The sequence below is a fragment of the Perissodus microlepis genome, chromosome 5 (genome assembly GCF_051167445.1).
Source record: "Perissodus microlepis isolate ML-2025 ecotype Zambia chromosome 5, ASM5116744v1, whole genome shotgun sequence".
NCBI lineage: Eukaryota > Metazoa > Chordata > Actinopteri > Cichliformes > Cichlidae > Perissodus > Perissodus microlepis.
Genome location: NC_140465.1, coordinates 5,702,037 through 5,723,348, shown reverse-complemented (window position 1 = coordinate 5,723,348; position 21,312 = coordinate 5,702,037). Strand labels below are relative to the sequence as shown.

At 41.2% G+C, this 21,312-nt stretch overlaps 1 protein-coding gene across 2 annotated transcripts; it reads right to left on the bottom strand.

Annotated features, from left to right (window-relative positions):
- Positions 1-10,004: 10,004 nt before the first annotated feature.
- Positions 10,005-21,189, bottom strand: txnrd3 (thioredoxin reductase 3). 2 transcript variants are annotated; one of them, XM_084927496.1, is made up of 16 exons: positions 20,782-21,189; positions 20,132-20,192; positions 19,028-19,137; positions 18,325-18,432; positions 17,818-17,890; positions 17,534-17,716; positions 17,308-17,450; positions 16,845-16,960; positions 15,790-16,015; positions 15,471-15,563; positions 15,006-15,082; positions 13,340-13,496; positions 12,897-13,004; positions 12,550-12,645; positions 12,290-12,424; positions 10,005-10,996 (listed from the first exon to the last, which is right to left on the bottom strand). In XM_084927496.1, exons 1-16 carry the CDS (start codon positions 20,896-20,898, stop codon positions 10,928-10,930), a joined length of 1,872 nt encoding a protein of 623 aa, XP_084783622.1. In that variant the 5' UTR covers positions 20,899-21,189; the 3' UTR covers positions 10,005-10,927. The 2 variants fall into 2 exon arrangements, with proteins under 2 accessions (XP_084783622.1, XP_084783623.1); XM_084927497.1 differs by having other exon boundaries at positions 17,597-17,716; positions 20,782-21,185.
- Between the last annotated feature and the right edge of the window lie 123 nt (positions 21,190-21,312).

The following is a 21,312-nucleotide window of genomic DNA, read 5'->3' as shown; positions in this document are numbered from 1 at the left end:
GCATTTGCCACCCTGCGTGTTTCGAAGACGGTTCACTCTGAGCACAGGGGACAAACATAAAAGAGTCTGGAGAAACCGTGGAGAACAACATGCTGCCTGCATATTGTTCAGCATGACTGGTTTGGTGGTGGGTCACTGATGGTCTGAGGAGGCACATCCACCGAGGGACACACAGACCTCTATAGGCCAGGCAACAGCACCATGACTGCCATTAGGTATCAGGATGAAATCCTTTAACCCACTGTCAGATCCCACTCTGGTGCTGTGGGGCCTGGTTCCTACTGGTGGTCTTATTAGGAGCATGCCCCAATGTTATAAGCAATGCATACAAGCACATGGTGGGGCCATACAAACTACTGGGTACCATTTTTTTAATGACATTTTAGTCAAAATGAACGAGCCTGCTGCACCATTTTTTCACTCTGACTTTCGAGGTGTCTTTGAACTCAGCCCTCTGTAGGCTGATAATTTTATATCCATCAAAAGATGTGCCATCCTTTCATTCTTAACAAATTACCAGATGATTTTTTCCCCTTTTTTCCTTAAGATCTGTGGTGCTTTTGAAGTGCTCCTTTTAAATTTTGGAGCAGTGTATAAATATCACAGGAGGTCTTTTCTGTGCTGTGTTATCAAGATTAAAAGATATCAACATATGCTATTCTCTCTGCTTCTAGTTGTTCTCGCACAGTTTTTGTGATTTCTGGCTTTTGACCAGCACCCAAAGAGTGACAAACTGAGGGACTGGTCTGTCACGAGGAGACCTGAGTAATCTATGTTGTTTTATCACAGTTTGAGTCTTCAGTAAATATTTAAAGAGATCTGCAAAAGACAGGGAGAAAGGGTGGGGTCACGTTCACTTCATTATTGAGCATCATGAAAGAACTATACACAAAATCTTCAGGAATATAAAAATGATCTGTATATTCATTCATGTATATGACCGACATAACGTACACAACTGTTCATTACGTACGCTGGAGAGCAAATTACAAAAACCGAAACAAAGGTTCGAGGATACGAGTGAAACTTTAGCCAAGAAATTCAATTCCATTTTATTTATATAGAGCCACATCAAAGCAGCAGTCGCCTCAAGGCACTTAAAGAAAAAGGCCATTCTGTTTAACAAACATGTCTTTCTGTATATGAGACATATTTTGGAGATAAGTTTTGAAAAAGAAAAAACAGGGTTTGCATGTTATAAATCCCGAAAGGTTTGTTTTCACTGCAGACCTGTGATTCTTCCAGAACGTCATAAATTGAAATATATACTCCAGTGATGACGCACATCTGCTACAGCCTTTTTCCAGCTTATCTGCACGCACACTCACATTCACAGTCCAGGATTACGCAGGAATTTCTGCTCTGTCACTTTCCACCATAAATAAAGGAGATGGTCTCCTTGGAACAACTAATGTCTTTATTCATGTTGGACTTTTGACTCCTGCACAGCATTTACAGAACAAGAATAAAAGCTTAGTTCATAAACAACAGTGATTCATGTGAAACGCATCCTAGCTTGTGTTTAGCCTCCACAGGAGAGTCCACTGTAGCAAGCCGACCACCGCTCCTGCTCCAAACCTTCAGGCCTGAAACTGGTAAAGCTAATGCAACTTGTAGCTCCAGGTTTAGCTAATTAGAGCAGTAAGGGCTTCCTGCAGAACTACTGTTGACCTCTGACCTCCTCACATTCCTAAAGTACGTCGTCCCAGGCCTCATGATTCGGATCCCCGGGAGAAGTCGGAATGAGTTAGGAGACACGCGACTGATCAAACCACAGGCCTGATGGCAAGACAGTGTGAAGCCTGCCAGTGTTTACTGTCTGAGAATGGAATGATGGGTAATGGCTGATGGGTTACTACTGGCAGGAAGTCAGGGCACATTCCCCCAGCGACTGACCAATCAGACGAGAGGTGTCAAGCAGAGTCAATACATGGTCAAAGGTCAGAAAAGCAGGTTTGGCATGGCCAGCTGTCTGTTTGAATCTGCTGTGAGGGAACACAGAGGGGTCGTTGAAAGGACTTACCTGGGCACAAGCCCAATGCCCGAGGGCTTCACCTGCAAAATGTCACTGACACAGACAAAAACAAAACCCAAAGCAAAGAATTTTAAAAACGAGTATCAAAAGATGAGATGAAGATGAACTCAGGCATGTTTAGTGAGTCTGAGATGGTTTTCTCCTGACCCTCTCAGAATCAGCTGACTTTGTTGTCCACTTTAGCATATAGAATGAAGCCATGCCACATTTTACCCTTATGTTATGTGAAGTTACAGGTCCTTCAAGTACAAATCTGTTGCTGTTTAATTCACATTGTTTTCTTCTCTATCAGTACAGGAAGTATCCACATGAAAAGTGAAAAACACAAATGAGCTCTGCTATTTAGTTTTATTTGTTTTCTGTTAATTCAGTGGAGAAAACATACATGACAAAGAGCATCGTGGATAAACTTTAAAGTGTGACATCACCAGGAGGGTAAAGTTAAATCATACCTATGATGATATTATTTCTGACTATTCTATCATGTAATAACTCTCATAAGACATAACATTTGAATTTCTGTTTAATCAAATGTAAAAAGCATGGTGGATGAGTGACAACTGCCTATATACTGTCGTTACTCATATACTATATATACTGCCTATATGACACGTAACAAAGATTGGTTTGATCTTCAAACGTTTCTTCTGTATGTCGGACCACCAAATTTCAAGACAAAGTGAAAGCCTCTGTAAAAACATTATGTTTATTAATACTGACCTTTTTGTGATGTCGGTGAGAAATAGCTGTCCAAAGTTCCCACTGCCTGAAAATCCTTCAAGTCGGCCATAGAGCTGTGAGATTTGCTACACATTAGCATGTTAGCATTTTGTTAGCATTTACTTGTGAGAGTTGACAGACTCATGTTAGCATTTAGCTCAAAGCACCTCTGTGTAAATAAAGCATTATGGATAAAATCTTTAGTACTGCATTAAGGTTATTGTAGTTAATTAAAACTAAAACTAGATGTGAAAAACATTTTAATTAATTATAAATTTAGAGAATTGGGAATTTTTATTTGTTATGCTGGTAGCAGCCAATTACCCTTGAGAAGCTAGCCTTGGCAGAGACAGGACTGATAAGCTCACTCCTTTCTCACTCCACACACTCACACTCAGAGTTTTCACAGTTGTAGTATTCAGGACCAGCTGGCGCTGACTCAGGTGACATCATTTGAGGTAGTCTGTATCAGACTTCAAGTCCATAGATAAAGCAAAAAGTAAGTAGAAGAAAAGCACTGGAACAGTTTCACAAACCTCTGTTTTTCTGCCTCTCGTCTGTCCAGCAGTTTGCTTCTGTACAATGAAAACAAAAGTGACACTGCTGAGTGAAGGGAGAATCAATCTCAGTTTATGTGACCCAAGCCAAAAGCCTTTCCCTTACTAGAAAATTTATTGCAAACGCATTTCGTCTGTAGAAGAGGAGGATTAGGTGGAGAAAGAAAAGGGAGAAGATCAGTGCCCTGGCTTCAGATCAGGCCACAGGTGAATCAGATTGAAACAGATACTCTGCTGTATATGTTTATTACAAACATCTTAATTAAACAGAGATATGTGACAGCGAGTGAGGACAGAGAGTACCTTCGTGTTTGTCAGCACCTCAGTTTCTTACAGGAAACAGACACGTTTCCTGGTAAAATCACCATCAGTGATGACTTGTGTTCCAGGAAATGCAGTCAGGATTAAATTAATAACCACACTGAGTTTGTGTCAGACATTAAGTCCATGGAAAAAGCAACAAGTAAGTAAAAGGAGAGCACTGGAGCAGTTTCTCAAACCTCTGTTTTTCTGCCTCTCTTCTGTCCAGCAGTTTGCTTCTATAAATAATGACAACAAAAGTGACATACCACTAAAGAAAGCAGAATCCATCTCTATCTGCAATCCATCTGTGACCCAAGCCCAAGGCTTCCCCCCTTACTAGAAAATCTGCCCTGAAAATTTATTGCAAACACATTTCTTTTTCGGAAGAGGAGGATTAGGAGAGAGAAGAAGAAGAAGAGGGAGGAGGAAGCTGACTCTGGAACATCATGTGCAAAAAGAACAGGCTGCAGTGGTTGGTATGAGGTGAAAAGAGACCCTGTAAAACATGTACTGGTGGCTTGCTGGCATGCAGTTTGTGTGAATGAATAGAATAAACTGTTTTAAATGTAATAAAACTCATTTTAAAGCAACAAATGTAGCATTTCACATTGTATGCCAGTTTTTTCCTAGATGACGTTTAACTATAATCACAGTGTAAGCTCTTTCATGCACAGACACCGATCAGGACAGGAGCATGACATTTGTGAGACCACACTGCCCTCTAAAGGCCAAAGAGTGTCATCAGCAGCAGAAATGTGATATTAGATTTGGTCAGAATTTTCACAAGTGCAAGGGATTTTCAACATAGCATTAATTTCTAAACTACTAGTTCTCTTTACAAAGCAACAATTATTTCAAAATAGAAATAACCAGACGACATTATTAGTGCCATGAAAAACGGACCTTTTTACTGAGCCTGCTGCTGTACAGTTATGTGCTTTAACTTCATAATGCCCAATGCTCGTAAAACTGATGCTCCAAGTGTCAGTCAAGAAATTCAAAGAGAGCCAGACAGTACAGAAAAAGCCTGATAGAGGTAGGAAGTGAAAGATTTGAAAGACTCTGGAAAGAAAACAAGTGAGAGATGCCTCAGTGCATTAATGAAGGCAGAATCATGAAGACAGAAGGATGTGTGAAAACTGGGCCTCGGACGTTGCTTTGTCTTCCAACACAGCAACAACCCAAAACATACATGGTGAAGAATGACCCCCAGAAGACCACAGTGAACATTCCTGACTGGCCTTGAATCCCACTAAAAATCTGTGGGATGAACTGAAGAGCAAGATCAAGGCAGAGCAAAAATCTGGAGGAGCTTGAGAGATTCGCCAAAAGAAGAGCGGGGTGGGATTGTTCAGGAGACGTGTGAGACTTATGGAAAACTGACTATGATCATTAGGGGGGGCTAATAACCCCTCCCAAATACTTTTATTGTATTTTGAAGAGACACTAATTGTTCTGATTAAAAACTGTCAGTAGAGGATTCCAGGATCTCTCACATATATTGAGTCTGTTATCTTTGAGAAGTCTCAGTCTCTCCAGATGCAACATATTTACCATCCAAAGCTCAACTCAGTTTTCCCCCCACTGCTTCAATATTATTATTTTTTGCAGTAACTATTCCAAACAGGATTGTGATCCATTCATACTCGTTTACAGATGTCAAAGAGCTGATTCCCAGCTCTTCCCAAATTCTTCAGAGTAACAGTGGAAACTGGTCTTCCAATAAATGCATATCTTCCAATATCTACATATCTATATTACTGCTAATATATATTTTGTAATATATCTATATTATTGCTAAAGCACTTTCTGCAAGGATGCAAACTGCATTTCGTTGCCTTGTACTTGTGACATGTGCAATGACAATAAAGTTGAATTCTATTCTATTCTATTCTAATTCTATTCTATTCTATCATGACAGACAGGTGAAATATCAGTGTGAAGCCTTACTTTGGAGTTGGGTGCGTTTTCTGACATAATTTCAAATTTGTAAGTATCCAATAAAACCCGGTGCAGTCATTTTGCAAACATTCTGTAACTGTGTAAATGAGGCACACTTATTTTCCACATAAAGATCCCTGATGTAGTTCTAGCCTCTCTGCTTCCAGAATTAAACGACAAAACTGACAAAATGTTTAGTCATATACACTGAAAGTCATATACATATATATGACAAAACAATGACAAAAACTGTTAGTAGATGATTTCTTAACTGAAGTAGGGATTTTGAGCAGAGCAGGCGATGTTATTTCATTCTTACTGGATTGATGTTCAGGACGCAGTCATGTGGAAGATGGACTTGACAAAAAAAGACAAAGAAAACTGGGGCTGACCCTTTTGACCCTGGTAGTTTTGGGATTTTGTGAATTAGTTTTAAAAATGTAAGCATTTGAAATACAATTAGGATGTCGGGAAAAGCTGTATAAAAATTATTTGCTCTGTTTAACAGCAATTGAGAAATGCTTTTCATAAGAGGGCTAATAACTCTGTCCTCATATATAGATGAGGTCAGAGCACAGGTGAATCAGACTGTGCGTTCAGCTCTGTCAGCACCTCAGATTTCCTTACAGGAAACAGACACGTTTCCTGGTAAAATCAGTATCAATGATGACTTGAGTTCCAGGAAATGCAGTTAAGATGAAATTAATCAATAACTACACAGAAAGGCATGTCATTGTCCCCGAGGTTACCTATTTGAAACTCACACACTGATGTGAACTCATTTTTATGTTGTGCGGGTTAATCATTTGCACACAAAAAGTACAATAGAAAGTCTGGTCATTATGAGTGTGCAGTTATAACGTGAGATATGATTACATAAGCACGGGTTTCACCATCAGGTTAGCTGTGAGAAGGAGTGTGTTGAAATCAGCAATGATTTTTCATTTCTCATTGATTTACCTCCGCATATCATCAAAGGTTTCTATTTCCTGCTGGCAGCTCCCAGCTTCATCGCCACCTCTTTACAAATGAGTCATTTTTAAAATGTAATGACAGGGCTCTTAGTTTCCTACAGACGCACATTAGCCATAATAAAGGAAGCAAGGAGATTTAAGTTGACTCAGTTGTGGATTGTGCACGTCTAGATATCTGTTTCTAATGTCACTTCCCTATTTGAGGGCGGTTGAGTAAAAAAAAATAAAACACATTTTACTGAAACTGCAAGTTGGTTGTTGCAAGACCCTCTGAGAAGAAAGTTAAAAAACTGAAGAAAAAAACCCCTACAAGACATTTTATCACTGTTAGGTTTATTTTGACCACTCTTGATGCATTAGATATACTATAAGTATATTTTTGTGTTAAACCCTTATATGGGACAGCTAAACACACCCACATAGATGGTTTTTAACATCAATGCTTAATAAGAAGAGGGATGACATTAAAACACAAACACACAAAAGTGTCACTACAGTAAAAAGAAGCCCACTGATTACCACAGTATTAAAAGCAGCTGCCTTCTGTTGTGTAAGTCTCACACATGCCTCCATAATAGCACTGACTCACTGAGCATGAACATGGCCTCTCTTGGGACATGCTGTGGTGTCTGACATCAGGAACAGTCGGGGAAATAATCCTTCGATCCCCTGTTAAACTGTAAGTTTGGTCACTTACAAACAAATGAGCCTTTTGAGTAACAATCTCTTCACTTGTTAATGGCCTTTATTCTGTTGCAGATTAGAATACAGTGAGAGCCAAAATACCTACAAATATTAAAAGAAGCTTTAAAGAGATACAAAACCAATACAAAGACACCACACAGCCAAAATGGGATCCAGAACAAAGACAGCGATGATGTCTGCCCATAATGACACGTCAAACAAGCCCAACAAGCACCAAAAAGACTTCACACACTACACAAAACTGCAACATATAAAACTACCACAAAGAGACAAACAAGTACAAGCAATGAAAAACCCAATTCAACCTAAAAAGAAAAGAGAAAAACCCACAAAGAGGTCTAAAACAACTACAGAGAAATGCAAAAAGACAAAGATGAAAAGCAAACTTAATAAAAGCAAACGCACAAAGAGTCACAAAACAACTACAAAAAAGATTTACGATACACACAAAAAGATGCAAAACTACCACAAAGATGCACAAAACCCCTTAAAGAGATGAAAAATGCTAGCAAGGGACACGAACCAACTACAAAGAGACGCTAAGCAACTTCAAAGACATATAAAGCACCCTCAGAGAATTGTAAACAAAAACAAAGAGAGATGGAGTATACACAATACATTAAACAACTGCAAGCATCAAAAAACAGACATAAAAACAATTACAAAGGGATTTTAAACAACAAAGAAAGGTGGAATTTATCGTACATCTTCAAAGATGTACAATAAATGTACACATAAGCACTACAAAGAGATGCAAAACAACTACAGAAATGGAATCGATCAACGAAAGGCACAAAGCGGCGTCACATAACTACAGAGAGATGCAAAATAACTTCGAAGGGGAAAAAATATCCATAAAAGAAACTATAAATACCCCATATAACTGTATGATTATGTTTAATCAGTCACAAAAAAACAAAAAAAGAGGCACAAATTGTCACAAAGATCAACAAAAGCTGTCTTTTAATTGATGGCTAATGTGTGCACTACATTGCAAATACAATGCAATTTCCATGGTATGATATGAGTTCAGTACTGGGGTTGGAAACACCTTAAGTGAAACAGTGAGTTGGTTTTGAAGTTGTTTAGAATTTGCTCCACTGATACCAGCTGAAGGTCAGTTTCTCAAAGCAGCACTGATGGGTAAACTGGTAACCTGAGCTAGTGGTAATGTCATCCACTCCTTCTTCATTGCTTTACATGCACAAATAAACTGTTCCTAAAGTGAGCATGATTCAGGTAGAAGGAAGTCAGGGACATTTCAGCCCAGAAACCAGCACCAGATGCTTCACAGACCTTTAGAGAGGCCTCTGCCTTTGTGTGCTTCTGGCATAACAAACATCAGTGAATCACTGAGCTCACAACACTCCCTAAAACAAATGATTATCAGCCAAATAAAACTCATCAAAGCGCTCGTTGTCATGGCAGCCGTGCAGGTGACAGCGTTTTCAGATGTGAGCAGGTGAACCCAACAAAGGCTTCACACCAGCCTGGATGCTATTGATCACAACCGCCACTTGTGGAGGCTGAATAGTCCCACAGAAACCTGGAGGAAATGATGCTATTATCTCCCCGCGGCTCTCTGATGCAGGCCACATGAATAGGCTGACCACTTCAACGGGATGATTTTCATCTGGTGTACCTGTGTATATATGCAACACACCAAACATCCGCCTCTGCTTACTTCAGCACCGAGACCACTGGAACTATGTGGTATGACATAAATAAATGGAAAACTGGACATTAACTCACAGAAAATATTTAAGGAGTTCACTGCAAAAAGAAAAATGTATAGATTAACTGCATTTTTAAAACCATTATTATTAGCTTTACTATGTATTGCTACATTTTTGGAGTATTTACATAATTCATTCCTTGCATTTTGACCACTATATTATTTCCATGCAGGGTGAAACAAAGATATGATTTAAGGGTGAAAGACTACATTCACCCTGGTTGGGGCTGGGTCTGCTCTGGTGTAGCTGCCTGCCTGCAGAGCCTGCGGGATCACTGCTGCAGCCCCTTGTGGCTGCTGGATGACCCCGGTCTTTTCTAGGTGGGTGCCACAATTGCCCCCTGCGGTGGGCTGTGGCTCCCCACACCTACTATTAAAAACTTAGATGGAGAAACCTTCTGAACACAAGCACACATGGTGTTTTTTCCCCAGCAGGTGATGAAGCAGATTTGTGTTTTTTCTCTCCATCCCTCTTCTTCTATTAACTTCCTCTCCAACTTCTCTTTCCCGTTCACCAGTCTTGACTGTTCTGATTCCAATAACGCAAAATGAAATAAATCAAATATGACTATTAGTTGGACCAGTATAGCAAAAGCTGCAATGGTCTAACGGCTGTAGTCTGTTAACTTATGGATACTTCTTAAAATCAAAATTGTGTTCTCTCTTTTTTTGGTCAGAAGGAAAAAAGATGTTTGCTGATGGTACTGCCAGGCTAACATGAATTTTTTTTTTTTTTTTTAAATAATGACAAATTAAAAAGTGTGGTGTGCTACTGATCTAAAAGCAAAGTTTAACTACAATGCAAGAGATTTAAAGTCCCATTTTAACCAGTTCACACATTTATTAAGCAGCATATCCTTCAGCAGAAACACTATCAAGCACCGTATGACTAAGAGTAACTCGTACCTTTTTTTTTTTTTTTAACATTTATTACTCTTGAACTAAATGGAAATCTGTGAGCAGGTTCTCTTATTTCAGAATTCTGAAATCATTTCACACAAACTGGGTCACACAAGTGAAAGACAGATGAAACCTGAAGATAGACATGCCTTTATTTAACGCTGAGTAGTCTCTACAAGTTCCACACAAACAAACAAGCCATTTATACAGATGAAATGTCGTCAACAGCAACGGAAGCGCTGTCTTCCAAACGACGCACGAGACAGCACAATGCAACAAGCAGTCATTAAATTACAAACTGAGTAAAAACACGATCAGAGCAATCCAGGTGGAAACTTGCCATTCGCTTATTTGAAACAGTCTCCAAATTCTTGATGCATCACAGGTTTCTCTTGAAAACTGAAAACTCTGGTGCTTCCACAAAGCAAAGATAAATATTGACAAAGACATGTATATTCATATAAGTCAACTTATAAACCTGTACGAAGGATGTATGGAATGATGAAGGCATGGTGCTAACCTATGCACGCACCAGAATTGTGCATCCTTTCAAACACTGGTAATGAGCCAATTTATAATAGATGAATCTGGGGGGTGGGGGGGTTGGACGAAGGGTTCGGGCCACCATCAGGTGCTTCTACAGAGGGACATCGATCCTTGCCCACCTAATTATTTGAGGTTACGGGTAAGGACGTCAAAAACAGCCCAAACACACACTCGGGAATGGTGTGTGTTTGGGCTTCTCTGAGAGTGACACGCTGGTGGGGCCCAATAGAAACATTAGCAGAGTAACCCTGCTGTTCAGCAGGCAGCTTTCACATCAGACTCCTTCAGCCAGAGCAGAAGACACGCAGATCTTCAGCCCTGACCATCTCCATTTACCTCGTAGCTCCCAGTCACACCGAGAGTTTTACATGTTCAGGTGCTCCTGAGAAATAAATGCCCTGTAAAGGGAGGGGCTAGAGGTGAGGCTGAAGTTAAAGGTTGACTGGGAGTCAAGAGGAAAAGGTTTAGTAGGGGAGTCTAATGTGAAAGCAGCCTGCTAAACAAGCAGGGTTTAACCTCAGCAACCGGACTGTGTGATGTCTCCACCAGAGCTCCTGGTCACCTCCAGAGTGGTAAAGACCTAGAAGGTAAAGAGGACACAGGAACATGATTAACATCTTTAATGCCACAGGCATATTCTCATTGGTTGAAAAGGGATTGTTCTTAGTTCTGTTTGTTTGTTTAGTCATCTACAGCCAAACATGAAACTTCACACCAGGCTGTCACATCAATGCACTGCGTTTGTTTCAGATGAACATATTTGGGCTAAACCATCAGAAAATAGAAATACGATGTAAACCCATCAAACAAGAGGATCCTCAGCAGCCTAATGCACCGTCATTAGCACCAGCACGATTAACATAATGAATAATCATGTCCCCTAATTACACCAATTATTCCCAAGCGTGCATCACCACACACACACACACACACACACACACACACACACAAAATATTCAAACAATTCAGACACTGATTGTTTAAGTTCTACACACGATGAATATCCTGTTCCAGGCCAAGATAAAAGTGTGAGACCACTAAAGACAGACATGCAAGCACTTTAAACAAGCCGTCTATGGCTGCTCTTTGGACCTGGTGTCTTATCCTGGCTGTCTGATAGGACAACTGCAGACATACACAGCTTTCTTTCTGCCTTCAGCATATTTGCTGTGCAGTTTGTGTGCTAAAGGCAGCTCCAGTGTCATTTCCTGTTCTTACTGGCTTGACGAAAGTACTATTGCAACATGCTGTGGAAATTAACAGTTATTAGCTGTCATACTGGACCTGGAGTGGTTTGACACTGAACTGTGCGGTCTGCCTCAATGAAAAACTGTGATTAATTTTACCGTCACTAAAACTTGGCTGAAATTATAGAGAACAGAAGGAACTGAAAACACTCTGAAAAGTTCATGACTCAAAACTGTGGAAAATAACTAAATAAAACAAAAAGGGGGAGAGGGCGGGAGACAGAGAGAGAGACAGGAGAAGAGAAAAAAAAAAAAAAAAGAAAAAAAAAAAAAAAAAAAAAGAAAAGAAAAGAAAACCACACCATTGACCTTTAGGTCAAGGTCACTGAGATTTAAACTTCTCTCAAGATTTTTAGTAGATATACTTGTGGTATCAATTTAAAAATCCTGTGTCGCCTTGTTCTCATATTCAGTTTTGTGTCCACGCCACCTGCCAACCCGGCAGGGTGGCGATAACTTTTACAGATGGCCCGGTTTGGCCCGGTTCTCGGATGCTGGCTACGTGTCTCACCCCCCCCCCCAAAAAAAAACAAACCCCATCCTAAATAAATAAACGCAGGATCTGAGGCAGTCCACTAATACAGAAAGATACCCAAGTAAATAAAGTGGCAGCATTGTCTTTTTACCTCAGCACAGGTTGGGTGGATGCCAATGGTGGTGTCCAACTGTTCCTTGGTGACGCCACACTTCATGGCTACACCGAAGCCCTGCGTCACCTCTCCTGCATTCGGTCCTAGGTAGTGGAAACCGATGACTCGATCCTGCAGTGTGGCATAAACAATAAAAAAAAATAAAATAAAAATAAAAAAAAATCAGGAGCTCAGGCTGGTGGCTGCCACAGATTCAGGCACATTTGTCGGTTGCATTTTAGTTGCTCTGATCTTACGTTGTCTAGTTTGTTGCAGATGATCTTGGCGTAGCATTTGTTGTTGTCCCTGCCGGGCACGGTGAACTCCAGAGGCCAAAAGAGACTGTGATAAACCTGAACATGAGACCAGAAACATGAATGTAAAAGCTTCAAAACAAATGCCGTTCTGCTGTCCAACGTCAGCTCGCATTCACAGATGTACTGAAGAGTTTGTATGACTGGAATAAAACACTAAACGCATGCATTAGCTTGATGGCAACCTGTGACAACCAAGTAAGTTAGAGACAGTTTCATTCAATCTGAAAGCAGCGACCAGAGCGCACAGTCAGCCGAGCCTCGTCTGTCATCAACAATTCAGCTGTTACCTCGAGGTTTTCCTCGCCGTAAAGCTCGATGGCTTTCTCCTCTGGCAGACCGCAGGAACCATACTCCAGCGGGGTGAAGACTGTGGTGGGAACATTGATGTAGTCACACTGCAAAAAACAGCATTTGGTTAGTGATTAACAAAATCTTGCTATGGAACACCAGATTCATCATGTGGAGCACAAAACACTGACCTTCTTTATGTCCTATCCTTTCAATGGCTTACTTTAGATTTTACCACTATACCTCTTTAAAATAAGATTAGTCTTAATGGCACCTTAACATTCAGTTTCCATCCTATGAAACAGGTCTTTATGCACCTTAAATAGGTACTAAGAGACTGTTCAGACACTTTGTCTGGTAGTATTGAGTTGGTTGTAGTTTAATGGACAAATAGATTTTAGAATGACAGTCAGAAATCATGACACAGTCACGTTGTACTTACTTTGACCGTTGATCCTCCGTAGAGGCGTCGGGCCAGCAGCTTGCCAGCCTGGATGGCTACAGGTGTCAGCTCCCACTTGCCTTCCAGAATGTCGCCAATAGCATGGATGTGGGGCACGTTGGTCTGCTCTTCATCATTCACAGGAATTTTTCCATTCCTGCAGGATGGGATCATCGAGCATACATTTAAGACTTTTATCCCGTTTTGTGACTTCAAATTAAATATCCGAGTGTTGAAGTTCAAAGTTAAGTGGGTGTAACAATAATAGAAAATTACACAATCATTTTAACTGTGAATAACAGATATTTTCTTTGTAATAAATCTTTACAATAAGCCTGACATTGTGTAGATGACTGGGGACCGTTATAGAAAGCACCAAAAAGAGTTATACACTCAGCAAAAAGCCTGCAGGAAACAAGGTTAAAGAGCACCACACAGATAAACGTTTGTGTGTCAGTGACAAAGCAGAAATGGATAACTGGCTATGCGGTCATTCATACTTAGCAAAAAAGGAGAAGCACACTTGCAGTAGTATCCAAATCACTGGCAGTATTCTGCGCTGTGCAGGAGCAGAACAGCCACAGGCCCCTGAGCACAGAAGCCCTCTGGCTAATGCTGGGCTTCAACTAAAAATTGCTATGGTCATGAGACTCAGAACACTCTTTAAAGCTGGACTCATGCCGTCTTAATCCCTACAGGCCTCACAACACAGGCTCAGCCATTCAGTTATTCACACAAGAGTGGAAAGAAAGCCTTATAGAAAACACTGCATTTCTATGCTGGTATCAACAGCATCAATAATGACCTGCAGGAGGTGTCAGTCTGTAAGAATGTTTTTCCAAACCTAATTTTATACTTTTACTCTTTCAAAAACAAACAAACAAACAAACCAACAAACCAACAAGCGCACTCAGAACAGAAAGCCTTTTTTAATATAGATACTTCCTTTGTTCTGTCACTTAATACCAATGTGATTTACAGCAGTGTTCTCATCTTACGCACAAGCCACCCCTCACCTCCCCACCAAATTCCCCCAACACTCACACCACGCAGAGAGCCCTGAGCAGCAAGAACTGCTGAATCACTGTGACTGTACTGCGAGTATTAAAGGGACAGGGGAACACACGTACAAGCACTCCGGGAGCAAATCAAGCCAGCTCACCCTGGGCGGTGTTTACTTTTAATTGTATTTTCTGTATATTCACTGTGTTTTCTCTGGTCTTCAAGAAGTTCGCAGTGGAGTAAAATATTATACTACAGTATATTTCTATCTCATTCCAAGATATAACACATTTCGGGGCCAATTGGACAGAAAGACAGATGTGAAATGTAAATGTGAGGTCAAAGGTCAAGTCTCACATGATATTTGGATGCAGACTTTTAAAGATAGTTTTAAAGATGAGACATTTTATGAAAGTTTGATCTCATTTGACCTTGAAGGAGAGGCCAGAGGTCAAATGTGACAGGCTAATACCATATAAAGATTTTAAAATTTCCATGCAATACACACCAGATTGTTACATAGTTTCTCAGACCACAACCCCACTCTACATGCCTACAGAAGCCACAAAAAAGTTTGACCTATCAAGTTTAATGATGATTTAATGACACGTGCAAATACACCCGAAACATGGCCTCCTCAGCAGTAACAACATACTGAACTTACTTTGGGTTGACTTTGACTCCTGCCTTGTCCAGGCCGAGCTTGTCTGTGCATGCGTCTCGGCCCACTGCGATCAACACCTGAAGAACAAAAGCCCCAGCTTGTTAGCTTTAATACAGTGTGATATTAATCCTTTGTCACTGCCAATTGTTCCAGAGACATGGCATCTTCTCAACACTAACATGACAGCTGATGATTACATGGCAGTATCTCAACATATCACATCATATCTTTGGTTGAGTTAAACTGTAAAAATAGGGGTTTAAAAAAAAAAAAAAAAAAAAAAAGTACCCTAAACACTACGGAGCCCGATTAATATTAAAGTGACCACAGAATAGTGATTATTGCAATACTAAATGTAGTTTCTTTCACAGAAATAGGCTGTGAGAGAAACCATTTACTCTTGTGGCGGAAACACATGACGACGGAGCAGAGAGAGGGGTGAAGGAAAACCGAAGCGATACATACAGTGTTGTACTCTCCCTCGATGATCTCGTCGGTTTCTGTGGACTTGGCGGTCACCTTCAGCCTGCCAGGAGTTCCTGCTTCAAGCTCCTCTATCTGACACACATAATTGAAGAGAAAAGGCTTAAAACATCATTCATCTATATGCTGATCAGAGTCTACCGACCACCTCCTGCGTTCACTATAAATTAAAGGTTTTTAATGTTGGCCTATTAAGCACATGACCTGACAACATTAAAGATTACAGCTATTACCAATGCATGTAGGCATACTCCGAGATCAATAAGCTAAATCACAAACAGCAGGTTGTGTTCACGCTCACCTTTGTGGGTACATATTTACGGAGGAACTTGACAGCGTGCCCCTCCATGTGTTCACCAGCGCGGTTGGCCATGTCCTGGTCGAAGCCCCTCAGCAGGATGGACCGTACCATGACGGTGACGTCGAGCCCGAGGCCGGCCAGAAAGCCGCCACACTCCAAAGCCACATAGGACGCTCCGATCACCAGAGTTTTCCCCGGGCAGTAAGGCAACGAGAAGAGGTCATCACTGTTAAAAAAAACCAAAACAAACAAAAACAAGGTGAAGTTAAAGCAGGTTTTTGTGCAGCTAGTTTTGCATACAAAGAATTTAGCAGGTGTGACACTTGCTTCTGCTGATCTAGACCTTCAGGTTATTTTTTCTTTTTACCTCACAGGGTGTGGAGAGATGCTGTCTAATACTTATTTAAAGCCTTGAGCCACACTGCGGATTATTTAATAGAACAAGGTTCATGATGTTGCTCAGTGCTGCACTCTGCTCCTACAAGCTGGTCACTCTTTTTTTCAAAGATTTTTAAATAAATAAATATTTCATGTCACAACAAATAAATCCATATCCCGTATTACTGCTTATCCTATCCGTTTTCAGGTGTGAGCAATAGGATGTGTAGCTTAATTTCAGTAGCTGACAACAAAAGTACCAAATCTGGCTGACTGTCCAACAACAGCTGTGAGAGCCGAAGAGAATCCCCGAATAAACCCTACCAAGCCCAGGCTTGTTTCTTACATTGTTCAGACAGCTCTGGTTTAAGACCTTGTGGAATAAATGAGCCTCTCTGCCAAGAAAGGAGCATAATCGTCAAAGACACCTGAGGATAATCTCACATCAGCATTCACAGAGCAGGCAGACAGACGGCTGCTCTGAGGCACAACAACCTGCTGGATCATTAAAGGGCAGGTTTGTTTTCAGAGATCACACCCTAAGGAAGTGACACTTATTTCAGACACCCATGAACCCATCCACTGGTCTAAAAAGGAGCTCTGGGTGGAGCTTCAGTCACTCACACACACTATAACATAATTTGTCAGATTCTGTGTACTCCGCACGGTGCTGTCACCTGGTGATGCAATACTCCTTGTCTCCGGGAATGCCCAGGTAACGTGGCCTCTCACCCGTAGCCAAAACAAACTTGGCTCCTGTGTAGAACGTCTCCTTCCCTCGTTTGTTTGTAGTCTGTCAGGAAACAAACAGATATTTTGACACACATGCAACATAACAGGAAGCCTTTTCAATGTAGTGGATGTTTCTGAAACATCTGCTTTTTGTGCAACTAGTGAGGTGATTGCAACGACAGCCAACAACTTCTAAACACCGTTAAGTATTTTTGAAAAGCCTGTTTAGGACACACAAAAATAACAGTTAATTCAACAGGATGATTTCAAAGCTGACAGCTTATACAGATTAGTAACAGGTTGCGAGATGGTAACATGAGCAAGCAGAGAACTTTATTAAGTTATGAAACGACTAAGCCTCTGCATGACTTTATCGAAGATTCATTTTCATTGAAAGCAGTCGGTTACCTTGATTTTGTGTGGTTCCACAAACTCTGCATAGGCATTGACATAGTTGACATTCTTGTCCCTCAGTGATACCCTGTAGCCCCAGTTCAGGGAGCCAATGTAGTTGTTAACAGCGGTCTTCATCGTGTCCCAGTTGTGTTTCACTGAAGACAGAAACAGACACTCATCAGTAGAAGCAGTTGAAAGACTACGGGGTGCCTCCTAAATGGGCTCGCCTCTGATTTACCACGGCAAGCTGGTGTGATGTCACCCCTGCGTGACCTCCTGGGTCGGTCCCCTGAGCCCTCACCTGTCTCATCAAACTCCCAGCCGAACTTGCGTGCGTCCTGCATGGCCATGGACAGCAAGGCCGTCTGGTGCATCAGCTTCTTGGGAATGCAGCCTACGTTCACACATGTTCCTCCAAGACCTGATCGTCACAGCCAGAGCACAGAGAAACTGTCGTTTAGCAGCCACAACAGATCCAGACAAACCCTGCGTCAAAAGTCTTACTAAAAGGAAGTATCATACCCCAAGTGGTTCCTTTTGGTGTGGGCACAACATAGTCCAACACCATGACCTTCTTCCCCAGTGCAGCAGCTTCCTGTTGTTGAAAGAATATATCTTACTGCTGTGTTGCACAGTTTTATGGAGCAAACAGAAGTGGTGTAAGTGAATTACATCATCAGCAATAGTTTCACACTAGTTCTGAGAAATCACCAACCACACCACCACAGATCAAGAACCACCTTGCACTATATTTCATTATGATAACACATTTTAGCCATTCACAGGTTTCTGTTTTCCTGTCATTTACACTAGTACTCTAGTTTCTGTCCTGTGCCCTGTTTATCATACAAGTGTGTGAAAATCCCACTAACAATCCTCCCAGAGACAAAGCCTGCAAATGTCTGAAATTCTGCCGGTGACCAAAGTTACAGCTGCACCCCCACACAAGTACAAAAGCACGGCTGTCTGTGGGATCCCAGTTCACACAAAGCAGTCAACTTGGAGCTAAATACTGAATTCTGACATCACCTTCGAGCAGGCCAAGCCTCCAGAGCCGCCTCCAATGACGATCAGGTCGTAGTCGTAGTCTTCATTATCGCCGTTAAGCAGCTGCTGCAGGCTGCCGTCTTTATGGGCCTGACACAAACAGCAACACAACGTTTGTTACTGTAGCACTTAGCAATGCTAATCATTTCAAACAAAAACAAACAAAGGGTACACAGAGCTTTTTCATACTAGGTGTTGCTATTAACAGATATCCCAGTCCAAGTCGGATATTAGCACTGCCACCCATTATCTGACGTGGATTCGTATCAGCCGGTCGGGATAACATTATTATTTACAAGTAACTAGGTCTACAAAGATTAGCTGCAGCCATTTTACTGAATGTTTCTGAATATTTTCATTAAAGATTTTAAACAGTGGTATTTTTTTTCTATTTCTTTTTCCTGCAGCTGTATGAAGTGTATGAGACGACATGCCCACCCTGTTCATGCACCCCTGATGGAATAATCACCATAAATCTTTTTCTTTTTTACATTTTCAATGAGTTTCTCACAGCTTGGCTTAGTGGCATCATACGCTGACAACCACATGGTTTGTTTTCACCTCTTTCCAGTTGTGACAAAAATAACCAACCTATTTCTGTTATGAGAAGAGGCCATTATGTCATATTTATGCCACAAGAAAAAACAAGTTACATCTGAGCTGCAAGACGACTTTCATTGCTTACCTGTAATGTTTTGTCACAGCCACCGATGTGCTTCTTGTTGATGAAAACGTTAGGAACCGTTTTCTGTCCGGTCATCTCAAGCAGCATCTCCTGGTAGCTTGTCCCATTATCTGAAGGGGGGGGGGGGGCAAGTTTTTCACATGCTGAAACTTAGCCATGCATTGTGTGTTTATACCATCTTTGATGTGCAAATGAAATACAAATAACAAAAGGGAAGGGTAAACCTGGAATGTGTACTGCTGTAATAAACACTTTCCTTAGCTGATCCTGTGCTGACTTTTACTGCACATTATGACCAATTATAGCCTCTGGTAATTAAGTTTGTTAGGTTTTCCACCGATTAACGTTTAACATCCACTGCGTGCAACCCACCTCTAGCATTAAACCTTGGTAATTAACTCAGCAAGACAGGAGCAGTGAGGTACAAGTGCACTGAGATAATGGCACAGGGCCATTTTCGGTGAATGACTCAGCACATTTTGTGCTTCTGCAAAGACAGCCCAGACCGTGAACCAGTATAGGACAACGTTTCCGATATGTGAACAGAAAACCGAATTAACTACTGTAAAAAATGCTATATATTAAATTAGGGGCTTTGAAACTGACAGCACAAAGCAAAATGTACATTAAACAGGAAGAGGCTTTCAACAGACAAACTAGAAACACAGGCCTTAAACAAGCAGCTGGACTGTCATGAGTGAATTATTAAAAACCTACACTAAAATGTTAGCATAGCCAATAAAGCAAACAATAAGCATGTATTGTTTTAGTTATATAATCGCTACCAGGTCACAGACAAAGATGGTCAGTCCCCTGTTTATACCTGCATCTTTGTAACTTATTTGCTGTAAGAAGTGAAACATTTGTTTTGCTCAAAATAATCTGCAGTTTTAAGCCTTTAAATGGAAAACTTCATACAACACTATAGCTAACTATAAAGCACTTACTTTACAATACTCCCAGCTGTTTTTTAATATAGGTATTCGCGATCTGAATAATACACATAAAGCTACTTATGGGCAGCCACAGAGTGTAACAGCTGCTGACAAACACATTAAATATCCCTCACAGCGGCTATCAGTTACCTCACAATGCTCGTCTTACCCATAAGATCCAGCTCCACCACATTGCACTCGACTTGCAGTTCTTTGAACAAGTCTTTCACCTGAAAACACAAATAAGGTAAAAGATTAATCCTACATCAAACACACACAAACTTGTCCACACGTTAGAACATTTCATACTAACAAATATGTCATCTTGTAACTGTCAGGTAAGCCTTTGTGTCCAGGTTATGGCGGCAGAAGGCAGCATTTTAAAATGGGAGAAAAGTATGAATTTTAAATAAATTAGCGCAGCTTTTTAAATACAGTGTGTTCAGAATTTACAGCACATTGTAGCGAATCACTAGCAGAGTTAACTAAGAACAATACGATATGTAAAGCTGACTTTTCAAGGAGCTCGTTCAGAGGCGGCTAAAGCGTCCCAGGCTTAAATATATAACACTGGATATTTATCTTCCGCCATTGTCGACCTAACGTAAATTACATTAAAGGCTATGCTGTCCGGTTTTGTTTTTGTCATTTAGCGAGCTTATGCGTAATAGTAAAGTTCTAGCCACCGAAGTTGATGACTGTACTAACGCAGCAAGGCCAAACCAGCAATTAGACCAAGCCTGTGTACTTCGCGGGAGAAGGTGGAAGTTTCTGACCGGCGCGGAGCCTCTACCGCCTACGACAAACTAAACGCCTTACCTTTACACAAAACGGGCAGTAGCTTTTGCTGAACACAATCACTTGATTGGAGTCGATAAGCTCTTGTATCTGAGATTTGAGTTCCTTCTTCCCGCTGTCATTTTCGACGGGAGGCATTTTCGAGATATTTCCGTCTGCCTGAGCAGGGCAAGCTTAGGTAGACGGCTGGCTACGGCTGGTGGGAAAAAAACGAACAAACCGCCTCTCTCTGTACAAACTCGAGAACAGATCTAAATCTCTTGAGTCTGTTTCCCAGAGAAAGTACTTCTAAAAAATATACTCGAGCCGCGGGTCTATCCCCGGATCTACTCCCTTTGCTGTCACCAGCTAGACTACCAACCGCGCCAAACGTCTTTTACTATTTCTTGTCTCGTTACGGTGGGTGCGCTCGATCTGAGTGACCGCGCTCACCGTGAGCTCCCTTGGTAATCACTACGGGCAGGAAGAACCCCTCCCGCTCGGGGAACCTCGTGCTATAAAACGCATCTAACTATAAACGTCACAGGGTCGGCTAATTACATGCCGTAAAGT